This window comes from Chelonoidis abingdonii, chromosome 2 (genome assembly GCF_003597395.2).
Source record: "Chelonoidis abingdonii isolate Lonesome George chromosome 2, CheloAbing_2.0, whole genome shotgun sequence".
Classification (NCBI taxonomy): Eukaryota; Metazoa; Chordata; order Testudines; family Testudinidae; genus Chelonoidis; species Chelonoidis abingdonii.
Window position 1 is genome coordinate 13,730,755 of NC_133770.1, and position 20,111 is coordinate 13,750,865.

The window sequence follows — 20,111 nt, forward strand, 5'->3', positions numbered from 1 at the left end:
AAAGAAGGAGGGGGAAGGTAAATTGTCCTCTCGGTTTTGTGTTTCAAGGGATTGAAGCAGGGAAATCTCCTAGTATACCCAGGGTGGGAAAATCTGGGAGGAAGTAAAGAGCAGGAAGGGAAATGGTTTATTTCTCCTTGTTTTAAGAATCCAAGGGATTTGGGTTCTTGGGGTCCCCAGGGAAGGTTTTGGGGGGGACCAGAGTGTACCAGGCACTGGAATTCCTGGTTGGTGGCAGGCTATCAGATCTAAGCTGGTAATTAAGCTTAGAGGGGATCATGCTAGCTTCTCAGTTTATGAACGCTAAGGTTCAAATCTGAGTAGGAAAGCTACGACAATCTACCAGAAAAACTAGAGCAGTGGTCCCCACTGCAGTGCCTGAGTGCCATGGCACCTGCCAGGGCATCTATGTGTGCCCGCCTACTGGCTACCAAACAAGCAGCTGCCAAAATGCCCCTGACAAGCAGCAACACCGAGAAGCGTCACCACTGAAATGCCGCTAAGAAGTAGCGTCATCAAGAGGCGTTGCCACCGAAAATCAGCAGCATTTTGGCGGTGACACCTCTTGATGATGCTACTTCTTGGTGGCATTTCAGCGGCGACGCTTCTTGGCGTTGCCACTTCTCAGCGGCTGCTTGTCCGGCAGCCACGGTCCTCGGCAGCTAGTCGTCTGGCACCCGCCACACGGAATGGTTGGGGACCACTGAATTAGAGCTTTCAGGTACCTAATTAACCCCTGGAATGACAGTTAAAATTACCCCACCCTACCAAAATCTGAAATGGCACCCCTGGTAAAAGGCATTGCAGGCTGGAGTATGAGGGGACACAGCTGTTCAGCAGCCCAGATTACACCCTGGGGTATCACCATCACAGTGATGTACTGGAACAGCCTTCCAAGGGGAGCAGTGGGGGGCAAAAAAACTAATTGACTTCAAGACTGAGCTTGATAAATGTCTGAAGGGGATGGCATGATAAAACTGGCTACAATATGCACTTATTCAAGGCACTTGCAGTCCCGTAACATAAGTATTTTTCAAGTTTCAGAATAATCGTGACTCTATTAGTGATTGGGTTGCCTTATGCTTCCTGGCACAAAAGACTTGTGCCTGCAAACAGACACCAGAATGGCCAGTTAACTGCATGCACAGCATTTGGGACAGAACAGAAAGTTTTCTGGTCAAAACCCCCCCCAAAACACAGTTCCCCTCTCCCTAACTCCCATCTGAAATATAATCTCTGTCCGCTGTGGTAGCCCTTACCCTTATACTCTGAAGGCTGCAGCAACCTGAGGGTGATTTAGCCCTCAGTCCTAAAAGACTCATGTGAGCAGTCCAATTGAAGTCAACAGGGTCACTAACATGAGTGTGTTACTTGTTCAGGACTGGGGCTACAGCCACTCTTGAGAGTCAGTTGTCTCCTGTGCAGGAATCTCCAGACAAAGTGGAGAGATTGGTCAGCTAGCCAGGGGCTGCTTTAACTTATGCTGGGTAGCTACAGCTCTGTCTACTTATTGAGCACTGGCTGAGTGCAGATGTGCTTTGTCTTGCTCCTAACACCATCCCTAGGCCAACCTCGGGGTGTATGTGCGTGTAGAGGACAGGGGTGTCAATTGCCGTAGGATCTGGTTACACTGGTTTCTAGCAGTTAAGCTCCTCTGCACTAGGGCAATTCTCATCCAACCAGTTAGGGCCAGATTCCTGCACAGCACAAAGTGGCTGAAGCAGAATAAATAATATTATACCTGATAGAACATGCATCTCTATTAATATTGTGTGTGCACACATACTATAATGCTGCACTTATAAGATGAAACATTTCATCTCATAATGAACATACTTCTCTTATCCTCCCCCCAGCTCCCCAATAAAATAGGAAAATTGGTTTCACAATACCACAAAGTTAAAAAATATTTAATTTCATGCATGGAGGAGGGGAAAGCATTTACAGCATTTTACAAAGTACATTCAACAAGGTGTCCTGCTTTCCAAACCTGCAGTATTAGCTTCTGTTTCATATGGGCTAATTCCTGCAAAGTAGAAATCATTTCTAAGACACTTGCTGTACTGCTACTATAGTGAGTATCTATGCGTTGCCAGGCAAGAGTACTATACCAGTGATAGCATCTTTGATCAGACAAATGAAAAGGCAGGAATTTGCAAACGAGTTTCATTACACAACTTGGCCTCCTGAAGCATTTCCTTTGTAACACCAGCCTCAATCCTGCAAATACTTAAAACATGTGAGTAACTTTAGGCACGAGTGGTCTCATTTAATGGCGTTACTTACATGTGTAAAGTTACTCCTGGAGCCAATCCAACGAAGCACATGTGTAGTTTTTGTTTTGCTGATTTGTGTAACATGAGCGAGTACCCCACACTTGGAGAGCGTGGGTCTTTGTCACCCTCTACTGGCTGGTGCACAAGAGGATGAAAGTCTACTACAGCTGCTAATAGAGTTACTACTTCAGCTCAGATAGCAGCAACTCATGCATTTACCAGTGAAGGTAACAGAAGTTCTGATGGCCCATGTGGGGGGTGTCATTATATTTACAGGATAAAGGCCTAACCCACTGGATAAGGAAGAAGAACTCGGTTGCACTGGCTGGGATTACAAAAATACATGATGTGTCATTTTCAGTGAATAAACCATCGCTGTTTCATCGGAGTTGCTAGTAAGGTGTAGTGACCTGATTCACCTGCTTACTCCCTCCCTGGAGCAGGTGGGTGGGGAAAGGCTAAGTCTTGACTCTCCCTTCTTCCATTAATCTCTGGCCAGGGCAGCCACGCCAGCATGGGTAGAGGTATTGCAGGGATGGGTGGGCCCACAGAAATCATGGCCAGCTCGGAGCAAGGAGGAAGTAGGGGGAGAGACTGACTCAGCATCATGTCTCTGAGTCACACTGCCTCCTGGAGCTACTGCTAGGGGCAAGCAGTTTAGGCACCAGCCTTTGTGCAGGACTGTTTCTAAAGTCAGATTGTAGCCCTTGAAGAGGGGCTGGTTTGGAATATACATCCACTGAGGCAGACAGATATGGAACAAATAAGCTAGAGTAAGTGGGCCACACTCAGTTCTCAGTTATGAAGCATCTGACTGGATTCACAGCAGCATAATGGAGAAGAGGATTTGCTCCCAACACATTTAAACACAGCTGTAGTTACAGTGTCTCAGTTCTGGTCCTTGTATGGGCAGTACGATCCCCTATTCCCAAACTCTATCCTGCATGGTGCTCTCTTTTCAAGTAAAGCCTAATCTCCCAGCTCCGGGGTGATCATGACCTGCCCATCCAATAACCTTAACTGGACCAGTGCATATAGGGCAAGGTGAGACATACCATACTGCAGGAATGGTCAAGCACTGGACAGAGTGATGCATACAATTTTTTTTCAAGTCTCAGACCTTAACAAATACATTATTTCTAGCAAAACCCAGTAATCATTGGCTTAAATAGTCTCTCAACGTTACTTTTTTCAAGAATAAAAAAAATATAGCCGTCTCTGCAGGCTGAATCATACAAGGCCTCTGGTTCCAATTATGGCCTCAATCTTACCCTCCATGAGTCAGCTTTCTATATCCCAAACTGTTTTCTTATATACAACTTGCTGGCTAATGATATTTGGCCTGGTGTGAAGGAATTATACAGATTTATAGGCTACAGTATAAAGTCTGATGATATACAATATCACACTTGAGCCTTTTCCCTAGATAAGGAAAAAAATTACAATACATATACATGATACAGTATTGATAATATTCCCAAAAAAAGAGCAAGATTTGATATGAGCCAACTGCTTCTACTATACATTAGATGAATGTACTTTCCAATTCCTTACATGTAAAAAAATATACATGGAATCATATTACATTCTCTTTCCCTCGTTCTATTTTATATAGCAAAACACTGCAAGGGCATTTAAAAAAAAGGCAAAGGCACCTGAGGAGTGATTTACCAGACAGTCACAGACACAGACAAGGGAAGGTCCCAATGACCAGGGCTGTCAGGAGGGGCACTCTGATGAAATTCACTTCTGTGCAGGGCCATGCACCACATAAGCCCTACATGGAGTGAGGTGGTATGAGAGTTTTGTGCCCTCCCTCTATACAGGGGGATGGAGTTCGCTCCTTGTGGGTGTTGCCTTACATGCCATAGCTGCATTTAGAGTTAGATAACTTCTCCACTTGCAGAACTAAACCTAAGGGTAGCACTGCATAAGAGACCCAGGATCAGGCCCTTGATACAGCGCTCCTAGGAAAGTTACTGACAGTTTCTGTTTGCGCAAGGCCTGTAGGATTGAGCCCACTGACATTCCTACACCTGAACCCCTGCTAGCCCCAGGATGCTAGCCAAGCTTTTGTGCTGCAGGACATCACCTCATGACAAAGCCTAGTGACTGTAAACATCAAACAAAGAGGCATGACCAGGTTGCCCTATGGCATCACAGGGGGATGTTTTGCCCACACAAAATCATTTAAGGAGGGTGGGAGAGAAAACTGCCCTTCAAGTCTAGGGATCTCTCTCAGTAGAGAACCTGCACAATTTGGCTACTGTCAGGGTAGCTCTTAATGTTTTAAAAGTTCTCTCTTCACCCTCACTATTTATAATAAGCCTCTCAGCAACCTGCAGTGGAACGAGGGGTCTGTCATCTCCTTCGTGGATGTGCACCCAGGTTTGTTCGCATACGGCTCGGTTGAGCTGATCCATGCAGGTACATAGATGTGTGTCAGATGTCTCCTTACATCCCCGCAGAGGAGCTGCTGAGGGGCTGCGCTTCCCGCTTCCACACAGATGGGCAGAGACTTGACTCCTCTCCCTGAAACACTACTGAGCCAACATGGAGGGGGAAGGCAACTGTGCTAGGAAAAGGGCTGGCACAGCTCACTTCCCTTATGGGGCAAGGAGTGATAGGGTGAACATGTGTCCTGTTTTGGCTGGGACAGACGCTTTTTTCAGTCCTGTCCCAACCATCCTGACTGACAAAAATGGGCATTTGTCCCATTTGCTCATCAACTTGATCAGTTCGGGGGTGGGGGGGAGGGCTTGGGCGAGCAGTGACACCAGCCCTAGCCTCGCATGTGGGAGGGGTCTTGGGGGGAGGGGGTGTCGGGTCTAGCCCCACGCAATGTCCTGTTTTCCCTTTGAGAAATATGGTCACCCTAAGGCAGGACTGACTTGTGATTGCAGCCTGCCATACGGGGCAGCACATGGCTGAGTTGCTCCGGAAGCAAAGTTTCAGTCAATGCACCGAGCCCTGGAATGGACTTGCAGGTAGAAAGGAAGCCTGGAGGAATTTGTTTAGAAACAGCATCTAGAAGGAGTTCCATGTTCCATTGCAAACAGATCTTTAAAAGTAGGTTACATTTCAGCCCTACCCATGCACGGCATCACATTGCTCATAGTTCAGCGCCTATTGTCAACATTACCCTACTGGCCCTCTGAGAGACCGAGAATCAAATCCAGATGGACTGGCTAGGAGTCAGATTTTGTTCTCAATTAATTAAAAAAGGGATTGAGGACAATTTGTTTTTTAAAATCAGGCCAGCGAATGGAGAAATTGTCAGATTCAAAATAATTTAAAACATTTTTACATTTTCCTAATAATCCTTTAAACTCTTTCTTTATGGAAAGTCCTACTGACTATAACAGAGTGATAAAAGCACCTAGCAAATGGGACCCTGACCCATGCCTGGAGCTCCTGAGCAGTATAGGAATATAAATAATAATAATAAAGAATTTTTGAGTCATCTGATAGAATTTAATAGAGAACTAGGGGCTTGATCCCATTCCCATTAAAGTTTAACAGCACAACTCTCCCTGATTTCTGTGGTGCAGAATCAGGGCCTATGTTCCTCCTGCAGAAGCCTCCAGAATGATACTCTCTGTTCAGTTCTATAGGCAGGATTCTGCTTTCACTCCGGTGTAACTTCACTGAAGTCTCTGGAGTTTGTTCCTGATAAGAATCAGGCTCTAGGAGCACTGAGAGTCCCTTGTATGGATCCCCATTACATTTCCATAAAACCCAAAGCAGCTGCACCACTGTAGCACTTTAGTGAAGACACTACTGTGCCAACAGAAGAGCTTCTCCCTTTGGCGTAGTTAATACACCTTATAGCTATGTTGGTGGGAGAAGCTCTCCCATCAACCCACCACTGTCTACTTGGAGCTGGGGTAGGTCGGCATAACTACTTCTCTCAGGGGTATGGACTTTTCACACCCCTGTGCGATGTACTTATACCAATATAGGTCTGTAGTCTAGACCTGGCCTCGGGATGAAATATGCCCCTGCATACAGCCCTTGCACAGAGTCTATGTATCACTGAAGTCCCACAAATGTCCCCTTTTGAGGCCTTGAGAGGTACCGAGCCCTTGTGCTAGTTCTGTGCGCTGGGGTGAATTCTACCTCCTGCACAGCTTTTCTACACTTGATGCTCTGCAGCGTCATCTAGGGCCTGATCCTACAAGGGACAGAGCTGAAGGCACTCGGCGCTCTGCAGGCTGGACCCTTTGTTAGCAGCATATTGGAACTGGTCACAGGCTGGCACAGCTAGGGATATGAGAAACAGTTACTTACACCCTCACCTGTTCCGTTCCCATTAAAATCAGTGGATGAGGGTTGTGTGTGTGTGTTGCTGAGAGGCTGCTCCTCCCCCTCCCACATAGGTGGGCAGAGACTTGACTCCACTCCTGAAACACTCCTGAGCCAACATGGAGGGGGAAGGCAACTGTGCCAGGAAAAGAGCTGGCACAGCTCACTTCCCTTATGGGGCAAGGAGTGATAGGGTGACCACATGTCCTGTTTTGGCCAGGACAGACCCTTTTTTAAGCCCTGTCCCAGCCATCCTGACAAAAATGGGCATTTGTCCTGTTTACTCTTGTCAACTTGATCAGTTGGGGAGGAGGCAGGGCTTGGGCGAGCAGCGACTGTTTCAGTGGGAACAGGATCAGGCGCTGAAGAACAAGCTTGTGCTGAGCTGAGGGCGCCACTGGCATCAGCATCATATAGACACACACATTCGCTGAACAATGGATGAACACACAGAGGTCCTGTGGCCAGCTTTACCAATGAATAACCGACAGGGACCTTATTGTATCCAGAGAAGAAGAATGCCTTGCACTTATACTATTTTACAGGTACAAGAACGCCGACTCAGCATGGCTGCATTGTAGTCATGTCCTTGACTGGATACCTTGTGCTGAATGAGGCTCTCACTCCACTGTAACCACCTAAGGCACAAAACAACCCGAATCCTCCCCTCTGAAGGGCTGGAGATGTTGCTATGGACTTTGCCTCCCATCCCCACCCCCACAACAAGATTGCTTTCCCCCTTTGACACGAACGACACACCTATGCCGATCATTCTTTGGTCCTGGGTTTGTTTCCCTTTGTTTCATGTCTGAATCCCTCTCGGTGTCTGTCAAACTGTAAACGGCAGCCACTGCTGCTACCCTGCGGAAGAGACGGCTTCCTTGTGGGATGTTGCCAGTGCTGCTTTCACAGCCAGCAGGGGGTGCCAGAGTTCGTTCCATCATTCCTCTGAAGCGAGTGAGTTACTATTCCCAGCTCCTCTGCTACGAGACATCCAATCAATAACGGGGCGGGCGAGTTTGCCCCTAGCATCGATGGCGATGTGTTCCAAGGATGATCCCCAATTCCGAACTCCCTCCAGCCCCAAACGTGGCGACAGCCACCTGTCTCCACAGTTAGATGGTCATAAGTGCAGCTTACAAAGGAACACCGACAGTGGCCCCCTAGCTTACAATGAGGAGTGAAGGATCCCAACCCAGGCTGAGGTCTGCATTTCAGAGCACAACGGTCTGTGGGTCTGTTTTTTAAACCCCCCACCCCCCATTTCCTTTTATCTTTCACCTGCATTTCCCCTAACCCGCCGCAAGGGACTAGAGGCTGCAGTTCATGAATGAATGTCTCAGCAGGTCCTCTGCTGTGGGCCTCCGCTTCTCTTCCACAAAGATCTGCTTGAGGAAGTTGCGGCAGGAGTCCGAGACACCGACTGGGAGCTGGGGCTTGGTCGGCTGGGTGGCAATTTTGAAAATGGCCGCCATGGCTTCAAATTCTGCCCAGGGTGGCTTTTCTGTTAACATCTCCACCACAGTGCAGCCCACGCTCCTGCAATGGAAAACAGAGGATTAGAAAAAAAGAAAGACTTTCATCCAGCCATTGTCCTGGTTCACTCCCTGCCCCTAAATCTTTCACCCTAAACTATTCCCTAGACGTGAAATTCCCTAAATTTAGGGCTATAAAGATACCACAGACAGATCACCTTGGAAATGGAAGTCCTCTGTTTAGGTGAAATTCATCCCAGTGCAGAGGGCCAGCACATGGGCTAGGTACTTAAGTCTCAGTGAAGGCCTAAATTCAAGAGGGATGTAAGAACAGGACTCAGTGTATATTCTGCAATTCAGCAGATTCTGCTGCAGGATTTGCCCCTTGTTGCAGAATTTGCTCCACACTTTCAGCTGTCATTTTGAAACCAGGTTTCTAGCCCTTACGGTTGTGCAGGTAGATGCGAAGCATGTTGTCAAGGTTAAGAGACACAGTGATGTCTGCTTCTATTTTCAGGAGAGACAAAACAGATTTGAAAGGTGTGAATTGTTTCATGCACTTTAACTGATTGTTAACTCCAACATTGAAAGATGACAATCTGTGATGCACTGAAATCTAGAACTGGGACAAAACACAAAATAAATTCAATTTAATGTAAAAAATAAACCCAGAGCAACTGTAGTGATTACACTGGACAGCCTCACAGTTAATTCAGTCAACCCTCCACTTTGAAAACAGATGCAGGATTTCCACCAGAATGCTACAGAATCTCTATCTCAGATACCTATATGGTCCCCATTACTGCAGTATCTGAGCACCTCATGATCTTTAATGCATTTATCCTCATCTCCCCACTGTGCGGTAATGCAGTGCTATTATCCCCATTTTACAGCTGGCGCACTGAGGTCCAGCGGTGTTGCTCTGCTCAGCACTGCAAGGACTAAATGACTTAGATGGCTAAGGCCATCTCTGCACTGCCACTTTTGCCAATTTAACTTATGATGCATAAGAGTGAGAAAAAACCCACCCCTCTGAGTGACATAAGTCACACTGACAGAAGCGCTGGTGTGCACAGTGCTGTGTTGGTGGGAGAGCTTCTCCCACCGACGTAACTACTGCTGCTCGTGGAGGTGCTTTTATTATGCTGACGGAAGAGCTCTCTCCTGTTGGCATAGAGCGGCTACATGAGCGATCTTACAGCTGCATTGGTACAGCTGTGCAGCTGTAAACTCTCTAGTGTAGACATTGCCTCAGGCTCATTTTCAAAAATGACTTAGGAGCCTGAACCTCACTAAAAGTCAATATTGAAAGGAAGCAATGCCTGAATACCTTTAAAAGTCAGAGCCAGACAGACTAAGGGTCAGATTTTTCTAATGTATGGACATGCAGAGAGGTGCCCAGTGGGATTTTCAAAAGCACCAAAATGGGTTAAATGAGAGTTAGGCACCTTTGAAAGCCATGCTAAGCACCTACCTGCAGCTTTAGATACCGTTGAAAACCAGGCCATACGGGTCTCGCCCAAGGTCACACAAAGAGTCTGTGGCAGAGCAGAAGCTTGAACCCAGCCATCTCCAATCTCATGTTAGAACCCTAACCACTGGGCAATTCTTTCTTGCTGCAGAATTAAGGTCCCATTTTCCAAGGGGTTCCCCAGGGCCTTGGTGAACTGGTACATAGGTGTGCTGGTCCTCTTCACAGGGGTGAATTTCCCCCCTTAACAAAGGGAAGCATACAGGCCTGAAAGGGTACATCTACACTGCAATTAGACACTTACGGCTGGCCTGTGCCAGCTGACTCGAGCTCACAGGGCTCGGGCTAAGGGGCTGTTTTATTGCTGTGTACATACATGTTTGGGCTCAAGCTGCAGCCTAAGCTCTGGGACCCTCCCACCTAGCAGCCTGAGCTCTAGACCCTGCACTGTAGCAAAGCTCAGGCTGCAACCTGAGCGTGGACATTCACACCACAGTTAAACAGGCCATTAGCCCATGCCCAAGCCAGATGGCACAGGCCAGCTGCAGGTTTTTAATAGCAGTGTAGCCATCCCCAAATTGGGAGCCAGCTCACTGGGAATATTTTGTACCTATATTGGTTGGCAGCAGCCGATCTACCTTGCAAATCATGTTTACTACCCAAAGACATCTGCAGCCAAACAAGGCTTTGCTCCCTGTCTGGCTTCATCTCCCATTTGCTTCTGGGAAGGAGGAGTCCAGAAGAAGCAGCCTGAATAAAAAAAAAAAAAAAAAAAAAAAAAAAAAAAAAAAAAAAGGCAGAGGCAGAAGAAAGCAGGCCAGCTTCCCAGCCCTTGGGGTGGAATCTTAGCAGCATGGCATTTCCTCCGGCCTCATTTACACCAGCTTGGCAATCTTGGCTCGTAATTGCAATGAATAAAACATAGCTGCACTTCCCGCCTATCAACTGGGACAGGTGGCAGTAAGGATGTCTGCCAACAACTCCTCAGGCATTCTCCCCAGTGAGAAGCAGCTACAATGGCTGGTTTCCACCGAGCCCGGTTGTTGGAAGAGTCAAGGGAATATGTGCTGTGCATTCAGTATTGTTGTAGTTCATTAGGGTGATGACTATTATTCCAGCTGTTCAGGCTCAGGGCCCAGTCCTGCAAAGCTCAAGTATCCAAAATGTTCAAGAGTCGCCACCAATTTTGGATGCCTCCAGTTTTGAGATCCCACCTGCAAATCTCGACAGCCCGTTTTTCAGAGCTCCTGCAGTTCCCAGGGAGGGAAGGGTGCTCAGGGTTACTTAAAGGCAGATTCAAGGAATCTCCAGCTGGACGTCCGAAGAATTGGTGCACCCAAAATCAGCATCCAGGTTGGAAATTTCCAAAAGCGAGTAGGGATTTGGGATGTTTTTGGGTGTTCAGTCTGAAACACCATGAAGAAGCCTGAATTTCAGTAGGTGCTCAGCACCCACCCTCTGGAAATCAGACTCTTTTTAAGGTGTCTCAAGTTGAGCATCCAAAAAAAAAAAAAAAAAAAAAAAAAATCACTAACCACTACTGAAAATCTTGGTAGTCAGTTCTAACTATAAGCACACTGTTCCAGCCACTAACCCATACTGTCTTGCAAATGTTAGTTATACTGGCTGGCCTTGGAAAATTAACCACTGTAATTCTCGAAGTGATGAACGGATACAGGCTACATTAGAAAATTGCAGGGCTGACCCACTGCAGTAGAGATTCTGTGCTGAGATTACTTGGTTTCTTACCACACGTCAGCTTTCCTTCCATAGCCTTCTCCACTGATCACCTCTGGGCTCATCCAGTACGGCGTTCCGGTGACTGATTTAATTCCCGTTCCAGACATGCAGATGGTCTGGATGCGTTTGCTGGCTCCAAAATCTCCTAGTTTCACATTCCCAGCAGAATCTCGCAAAATGTTGGCACCTAAGGGTCAAGCACAAAACCCAAGAGATAAAATTGCAACCAGGGCCAACACAGCTCCAGCAAGGGAAGGCTCAGGCAAAGGGCCAGCATTTTCAGAGTTGGAAAAGATGACATTTAGCTACATGAAAGCACTATGCTAGGGACTTTTTTTTTTTTTAAAAAAAACTGGAATTTTCAAAGAGGCCTGTCTCTTAGTTCCCTGAAAATCCCACCCAAAGCACTTTAGCATCAACTCCAAAGCACCCCTGGGAGACAATAAATAAATTACCAATCTCCAGTGAAACAGGAAGATAAACTAAGTTACAGAAAAGGTACGGCCAATATCTTCCAAAAGTGACTTCTGGCTTACGGTAACTCAGCATGAATGTCCATTACCTCAGGCCTGGTGCTAAGCTCACAGAATTGCAAAAGGAGCCAATGGGGGCTCTCAGAATTAGTATTTCCAATTGGACACTCAATATTTGGGGCATACACACCCCTCCCAAGTCAGATGTCACTTTTGAAAATTCTGGCCTAAGGAATTTATTCAAGACCACACTGCAGGCCCAAGGCAGAGCCAGGGCTAGAAACTATGTGTCTCAGTCTCTAGAGCTTCGCTCTGACCATGAGGCACAGAATCCTACTGTGGTGGAAAATTGGGGGCCCCCGATAATTTGGGCTTTGCATAGTTGGTTGGGGCAGCAGGCCTGAAACCTTGGCCAAGGCACTGTGTGCAAGGGGGGGAGGGGCGCAGAGGGCAGGCGATGGAAAGCCCTAAAAACAGGAACCATTTGCAATATGTGCGTACTGCTTATAAAATATAACAGCCGCTTGTGTGAAGCAATAAGGTAACATATAAGTGTGAATCACAGACCATACCTCTCCCTACTCCATTTGTGTAACCATGCCACCCCCATCCCATTTGTGTAACTACCCCATTGTGTAACGGACCCCGTAAAAAGACAACTGTGTAATAAGCACCCCATAAAAGGCAAGGTTGTAACAGCGTTGAAAACCACCAAAAAGCCCTCTACTCACATTTCACCCATCCTAAGCAAGGTTGCAACAGATGGCTGGAAAGTACCAAAGGACCCTAACTCTATTTTTCCTAATAAGGTTGCTGTTGCTAAAGTGGGTGTAATTTTATTCCTAATATGGTTATCATTACTTAACTATATGTAATTTGTTTGCAGTTTTAAGCTTTAAAAGTCTCCGCATGCTTTGTATCGGGGGCACAGATTCAACACTGCTATCCTCAACGCATTGGTGTGTGTCAATAAATGGGCCCTGAGGCTTGAGTCTCTGAACTCAAATCAATGCATGGGTGATTTTTTCCACGACATTACTTAAGGTGCTACTAGATCAGAGCAGGAAGGCGATCTCACAGTCCAATCTACTTACCTTTAATATCCCTGTGGACAATCATATTGCTGTGTAAGTAGAAGACTCCCTGCAGGATCTGCCTGGTGTACTTCCGGGTGACGTTCTCGGTCAGAGCACCATATGCTTTTAATTGGTCCTTTATGGAACCCTATTGGAAATGAAACACATATAAACAAACCACAGGAGTGAATGATGCGTATTGTGTCACACTGGCTTTTATATTTCTGTGACCATTTTCTGAGAGACAAGCTGGGTGAAGTAATATCTTGTATTGGACCAACTTCTGCTGGAGAGAGAGACAAGCTTTTGAGCTACAAAGAGCTCTTCTCCAGGTCTGGGAAATGTACTCAGAGTGGCAGCTAAATACAAGGTGTAACAGACCGTTTAGTGTAAATAGTTCAAGGTTTTCAGGTTTACTTTCTGGTTTATAAAAAGCTTTACTGAATTTAACTGAGATACAAAAGAGGAATATATGAAATCAGAGACACTGAAACATAATGGAGCAAGGATCACACCTGAATTACAATATCCCCATGGAATGGATGAGAAAGGGCAGTATTGTACCTACAACCCTTGCTAACGCAACATTGTTCTCTATCCCCCTCTAGTGGCTGGATCACATCATTGGTCAGCTTGTTTGTAGAAAATTCATTTACATAAGCTTGATCCTCTCACCACTTGAGTGAAAGGAACACGTCCATTAGTTTGGAGCTGACTCGGAGACTTCTACACATTGCCTAGGCACTGAAGCAGGACAAAGACATTTTCTCTTAGCATCACATTTCTACGGTGACCAGATGTCCCGATTTTATAGGGACAGTCCTGATTTTTGAGTCTCTTTCTTATATAGGCTCCTATTACCCCCCACCCTGTCCCGATTTTTCACATTAGCTGTCTGGTCACCCTACACATTTCCCCAGGCTGGGGAAGCTCAGCTGGAACTACCGACATCCACAGGCCTATGTAGACAACCAGATGTAACAACATCCCTGGTTGGATCCGCTGCCAGGATTGATCCTAGGAACTCTGGATCTCAAAACATGAGTTTTACTGCTGAAGGTAATGAAGTGGGTGCTTTAGCTCAAGCAATAGGCTCTGAGGCTTTTAGGTCTACAGCTCCCTGGCTCAATCTCCAGGTAAGCCAACCAGAGTGGTTGTTCCATAGAGAAGATTTACACGAAAGGAGCTACCCAACTACAGGACTCCAAATGCTGAGGAAGGATTCCATCCTGTCTGAGGGAAGCTCGCCCTGGCCCTTGTTCTATGGATAGATAGTCTCCAGGGCTGTCAGTCTGGCACCTTTCGCCCACTGGGGAGCAGCAGGGGTTGTCTGGGTTCTCTGCTCAGTCTTCCACCGACATTCTTATTGTTCCTGACCTCACCCCACCGCAGCCTGAGCTTTTGCTTAGCCCTGGGTTCCTGTTTTGCTCCCTCCCACTTTAAAGCGGGTGGCCAATAGCGTTCCAGGAGGAGGAACCTATCAGGGGCCCTCCCCCACTACAGCTGGGTATCATTTGGGGTTCTGTCAATGTCCTCTGATGGAAAATCTTTGGTTAGGCATTTGAGCTCTCCACTCTTTGACCTTCTGTGGATCTCAGTCTGTGGGGTAGGCGCTGGACATGAAGGTTGCACTGCGGCAGGGCCCTTTTGAGGATCTCATCTTGTACTAGAATCAAACAGACCAGCCCCTTTCGCCCTCAGTTTAATTTAAAGCAGGATGCGGGTTGTGTGTGTGTGGAAGACACTCCAACAATTGTTTAAATGGGTGAATTACAAACCGACAGGCTATCGACACCGGCTAGCGCCAGCCATGGTCCGGAAGGTTCTGCACAAGCTAGACCCCATGCAGCTCTTGCCAAGCCAGCTGCATTAAATCAGAATCTCAGCCAGAGGCAGAGCACTTCAGAACTGCTGCTCCGTACAGCTTGGGAGTTGGTCCTCTTCCACCAACAGTACAAAAGAAAGCAGAGCCCTGGGCTGATGTTGTGAAATAAGCTGTTGCCGCAGAGCGAAAGTCAATCTTTATTTGGCCAGAGCGCTGGCTTATCGGAAGGAAAGCAAACATTCCGATCCAGGAACAGGAAACAGCCCCAGCACAAATGCTGGCTTCTTGGCAGGTAACAGACATGGGCATGTTGTAGAACGAACAGCGAGGAGACTGATTACACTGCACTGGGTTTATCCTTTTGGTCCCATGCATGGAGGTTTATGTCAGGGATCAGAAAGACAGCCTCCAGAAACAAATGTGTTCATTGGGCTGCGGTTAGAGAGAGGGGATTGTGCTAGGGGGCTAGTTCAAATTGTCGTTCATGTGGATCTGATGGAGGATTTTCTACCATGTTTTCTACCAAAGCTATTTGTGACTATATAATCGAATGGTCCCTTCTGGCCTTAAAAAAAAAAAAAAAAAAAAAATCTATGAATAAACATAGGTTTGCTCCCCCACAGTCTAGAGGACAAATCCAGAGATGATGTGTAAGAAGGTGTAAATAACACATTGGTAGGTGGGGCTGAGGGGGCCAGATCCTCAGCCAGTGTAAATCAGCACTGCTGTTTACACTAGCTGAAGCTCTGCTCCAGGGATTTTAGGCTGGTTTAACTTAAAGTAGTAAGAAAAGAGGCAAGTTACATCCCCTGCGCCACCTAGCAGAATATTAAAGCATCTTGATTTTACATTGCCCCTGGAGATATTTCATTCTACACAAACAGAGTCATGACCTGGTGACGTCCTGACATGATAAAACAGCATCGCCACGAGATGACTTGGTCTCCAAGGACAGGATAATTAGTAATGTTGTGTTTTCAATGTGCACATATTAGAATAAATAAATAACTCATGATAGCTGCGTACGGATTGTACTACAATTAACCTTTCCCAGAGTGCTTTGTAATAAATAACCAGGGATGGGCCCAAGCCACACAGATTGGATCCAGATCTGGATCCAATCCCAAATTCAGCCGTGTTCATATTCCAGGCTGTGTCACACAGATAGGGCCCTTCTGCAATGTTCAAATCAGGATCTGACTGCCCCAAATTTCAGGGGTGTTTGGAATCAGGATTTAGATTTGGGCCATTATAGACAAGGGCCAGGTTGCGAAATCTGACTCCAGATCCAAACTTTGCCTGAGCTGGGAGGCATTTGGATTCAGCTCTCTGGTTCAGGTCCATCTCTGTAAATAACCACATGGGTCGGCTGCTGTCACACTTACCCCTGGCATGTATTCCACAAAGATAGACAACTTCCTCTCCTCTGGATCCCGCAAGCAACCGTAATACTGGACTATCCTGTCATGGCGAAGGGTCTTCAACAGCTGGATCTCACATTCTAAGGCATTTACCTCCTGCGACAATACAGAACGTTACACGATGAAAAGAAAGACCTACAAACGTCGCATCACTGCAGAAATACTGCCACATTCACGCTTATTCTCCTAGAGGATTTCTGAAGCACTGACTATCTCCCTAGTGCTGTACAAGACCTAAGAAGAAAGATGGCTGCTCTCCCAAGGAAGTTACAGCCTAAAAGAGTCAGAACACACTGGGAAAGGCAGAGCTGGACTCTGCTTGGGATTGTTAGAGAGAGATGCAGGCAGGCAGGCAGAGATTTATTTATTCTCTTGTTTCTGAAGGGCAGCACCAAGCTTTCACGAGGGGCAGCCATGCAGGAAAAGCAGAGGCTGGGCAAATGGGCTATCCAGAGATGGGAGTGGAGGGTGGTGAATGGAGCCCTGGGGCTGGCATCACAGAAGAGCAGAAAGTACAGGAGATGGTGAGAGATGAGACTGGCGACGCAGGCTGGGCTAGCATCACGCAGGTCCTGGAGGGGAAGATGAATGGTCACTGGATGGCTTAGGCCGTGGCAGGTGTCCATGGGCTCTGTGGGAAGTCACAAACAGCTCTGAGCCAGGGGGGCCAGCACAGCACATACAGGAACTATGCACAGCAGTCATGCATCGCCTAGTGGTGACATAGGGGACAATATATGCCAGCAGACCCCATCTCAGGACCTCTATCCCACTCAGCAATACGGGAAGGGCAGGATGACTGTGACCCCTTCGCTCCCAGTTGTGACCTGCTCTTTAAACAGCCCCATAAGCTCTTCAGGAAGGCTCAGTCCAGTCCTCACACTCACCTTGCTCGTCTCTTGACTGTCTGGGTCAAAGGGCACCTGCTTCACCGACAGCTCCCTGCCAGTGTCTGCGTCGTAGCAGAGATAAACCTCTCCGAAGGCCCCTCTGCCAAGGAGCTTCCCCAACCTCCAGTTCACTGGCGCCTGCAGGGCTGCAGGAGACACATTGATGGCACAGTCAGGACACAGAATAGGGGTCACTGGACCCTTTGCAATGCAGATCTAATCTGCTGTGCCATGAGTGCGGGCACACAGAGTGCATTAGCACCTACCACAAAGACCAGCACTTAGAGCCTGAGTCCCATCCCATTCATGCTGCTTTCACTCCACTGGCTTACCTGATTTACACCAATGTAAGTGAGAGCAGGATCAGGCCCAAGGATGTACATTAATACAGTGCCTTCCCTCCTGCAAGGGCTGAAAATGTTTTACTGTGTAATGTTGGAGTCCCTTCACTACCCCCCAGTGATGTGCAGCCACTGCTGGAGTGGAACACAAGCGATGGTTAACAGGGCACAGCACTGTTATGCGGCCGTTCGGAGCAGGAAGTGGAGAATCATTTATCCCACTGTAGCTGCAGGTGGAATATAATCGCCCAGGATGGAATCTGGCCAGAACACCCCTATCTTTATGGAAAGTGCCAGGAGATCTTAACTGACCATGAGCAGTCAGGGCTTTCTCTTGGAGCCGTCTCCCAGGAGCAGAGCATCCCTTAACACCATGCTGGGGCATTCATAGAATATCAGGGTTGGAAGGGACCTTAGGAGGTCATCTAGTCCAACCCCCTGCTCAAAGCAGGGCCAAACTCCAAACAGATTTTTGCCCCAGATCCCTAAATGGCCCCCTCAAGGATTGAACTCACAACCCTGGGTTTAGCAGGGCAATGGACTGAGCTATCCCTCCTCGTGCCTTTGGTTCAGTACTGACTCAGGACTGAGAGGAAAGTGCCATCTGCTGATCCACCCCAGTCCCTAAGTTCTCCTTGGAGGTTTCCCCTCTACCAGCCCTGCCTGACCATACTTAGAAGACAAGATCACAGCCTGAGATTCTAAACAACAACCTGTTGAAATTCACTCACAGTTCCTGGACTTGCTGGAGGACGTGCTGAAAACCTGCAGTCCCTTGTCACAGTCGATCCACCATTTGGTCCTGTGCTCCTCGTACTGTAAGGTGAGGAGCTTGCTGTCCCCGTTGAAGCTCTTTGTTCTGCTGGAAGGGACGAGCTGAAACCGATTCTCCTGAGGGATGTAACTTCTTGGGAAAGTCCTTCGGCCTTCGTGAGGAAAGCAGGAGAATTACTGACAAGGACGTGCAACGTCTTGTCTCTCGTCATACACTCAGACCCTGTCTGGATTCAAAGTGGTCCCTGTTTCAATTGCTTTGCTACAGAGGTGTACATTGCAGCATTGTGCTCTAGCTGCCCCACTGAGATGCTGCTGCAGCATCCACACAGGGCAGTGACAGCCCAACCATTCAGTGTACTCTGCTATTCGCACCCCCATAGTCCATGCTGCAGCACAGCGTATACGAGCTCTTAGTTAAACTGATGCAAAACCCACCTGGGCATTTTTAAGTTGATTAAAACCTTTGCTTAACTTGTCAAGGAATCAATTTAAATTAAATCAACATAAGCCAGGTTTAAATCAAATTAAGTGTGTCCACCCAGTGGTTTTCACCAGCTATACAGGTTTAATAAAATCAAAATCAATCAATCACAGCGCAACTTGGATTCTGATTCCCAGCGTATACTCCAAGTTCTTTGAGGCAGGGCTGGAGCACCCACAGAGAAAAATTAGCATGTGCTTAGCACCCACCAGCAGCCAAGGCTCCCTCCCCAGCCCCACGCCTCCCCCTTGTATGCCACGAACAGCTGTTTCGTGGCATGCAGGTTGGCTCCAGGAAAGAGGGGGAGGAGCAGGGATGGGGCACGCTTAGGGGAGGGGACAGAAAGAGGTGGGGAAGAGTTGAGCTGGGGGCAGAGCAGGGGCGGGGCAGAGGTTTGGGGGAAGGGGTGGAGCAGGGGCAAGGCGCATTGAGCACCCCCTGGGTACAGGGGAAGCCGGCACCTATGGAAAAGGTCATCTGAGAGAACGGGAGTTCGGGGGTGTCTGCACAGTGCTTTAAACCATGCCAGAAGCTGCAAATTCTAACGCACGCTAGCATGTTGCGCATTAAGTGGCCTGTGTGGACCCTGCTAGTGTGCACTAAAAGTTCCCTGGTTTGTGTTAACGTAGTCCCATTTCAAACAGTAACTGCATTAACACACACTAGGGAACTTACAATGTGTGCCAGCAGTGCTCACATGGGCCCAGAGCAGTTCAAGTGACTTGCCCGCGGTCACACAGGAAGTCTGTGGCAGAGCCAAGAACTCATGCCAAGTTGCTCCTGTCCAGGCCAATGCTCTATTCCTTGGTTTAGGCCATTAGCGAGCTTTTCCCCTGAGCCCACATGCACTGGTTATTGTCTCACCGTCGCTATAGTCCTTGCGGCTCTGGGAAAGGTGATATTGTCTGGGGAAGGTCCCACCTTTCCCGAATCGCTCACAAAATGGGATATCGAAATCTGACAGGAGAGAAAGAGAAAAATCTCCATCAGATCAACTCTGTGAGGAATTCCCGGAGCACCTCTCACTGGAAGTTCTGTTTTTCACATAAAAATGCAATGGAGAGACCAAACAGAAGACTGTTCATTCCCAAGATGAGACATTTTCCATGGCTCGTTTCTGAAATCTGCCCATCGTGGACAAAAGGCTGGGGGCAAAGAGGACCAGTCTTGGCCCCAGGAAGCCAACACAAGCTTTGCCAGTGACTTCAATAGGAGCAGGCTATGGTCCACAATATTTAAAGAAAGGCTCAGCAGCCCAGTTTATTTTTTATTTCTTCAGATGGTTTGGCCCCATCACAATTGCTCCTGCCTCTTTCTAAGCTAGACCTGTCTTCCTTGGAGTCATAACTTCTTGTATGTGATTGAGAAGAGCCATTGTTCTCCAATGGGATACATTTTCTTACATCTGTGTCTCGTTTTCTTTTCTCATCTCTCTACTTTCCTCCTCCTCCCATTGTCCCTGGTTGCCTCCATGCCCCCTTCTCTGTGCTCAACCCCACACATATTCCCAGTCTTTCCTAACCCCCTTGCCACTATCCTAATCCACGCCACAGCTAGTTT

The 20,111-nt window shown here is 47.6% G+C and overlaps 1 protein-coding gene across 1 annotated transcript in view; it reads right to left on the reverse strand.

Moving 5' to 3' along the window:
- Positions 1 to 5,710: 5,710 nt before the first annotated feature.
- The window catches only part of LOC116827890 (mitogen-activated protein kinase kinase kinase 3-like), a 111,661-nt gene continuing 97,260 nt past the window's right edge, over positions 5,711 to 20,111 (reverse strand). The window contains exons 11-17 of the mRNA XM_032785735.2: positions 19,416 to 19,508; positions 18,025 to 18,219; positions 16,950 to 17,098; positions 16,027 to 16,158; positions 12,835 to 12,964; positions 11,277 to 11,454; positions 5,711 to 8,120 (exon numbers count right to left, since the gene is read on the reverse strand). Of these exons, the coding sequence (XP_032641626.1) occupies positions 7,892 to 8,120; positions 11,277 to 11,454; positions 12,835 to 12,964; positions 16,027 to 16,158; positions 16,950 to 17,098; positions 18,025 to 18,219; positions 19,416 to 19,508 (1,106 nt within the window). The 3' untranslated portion in view covers positions 5,711 to 7,891. The remainder of the gene's footprint in view (positions 8,121 to 11,276; positions 11,455 to 12,834; positions 12,965 to 16,026; positions 16,159 to 16,949; positions 17,099 to 18,024; positions 18,220 to 19,415; positions 19,509 to 20,111) is intronic.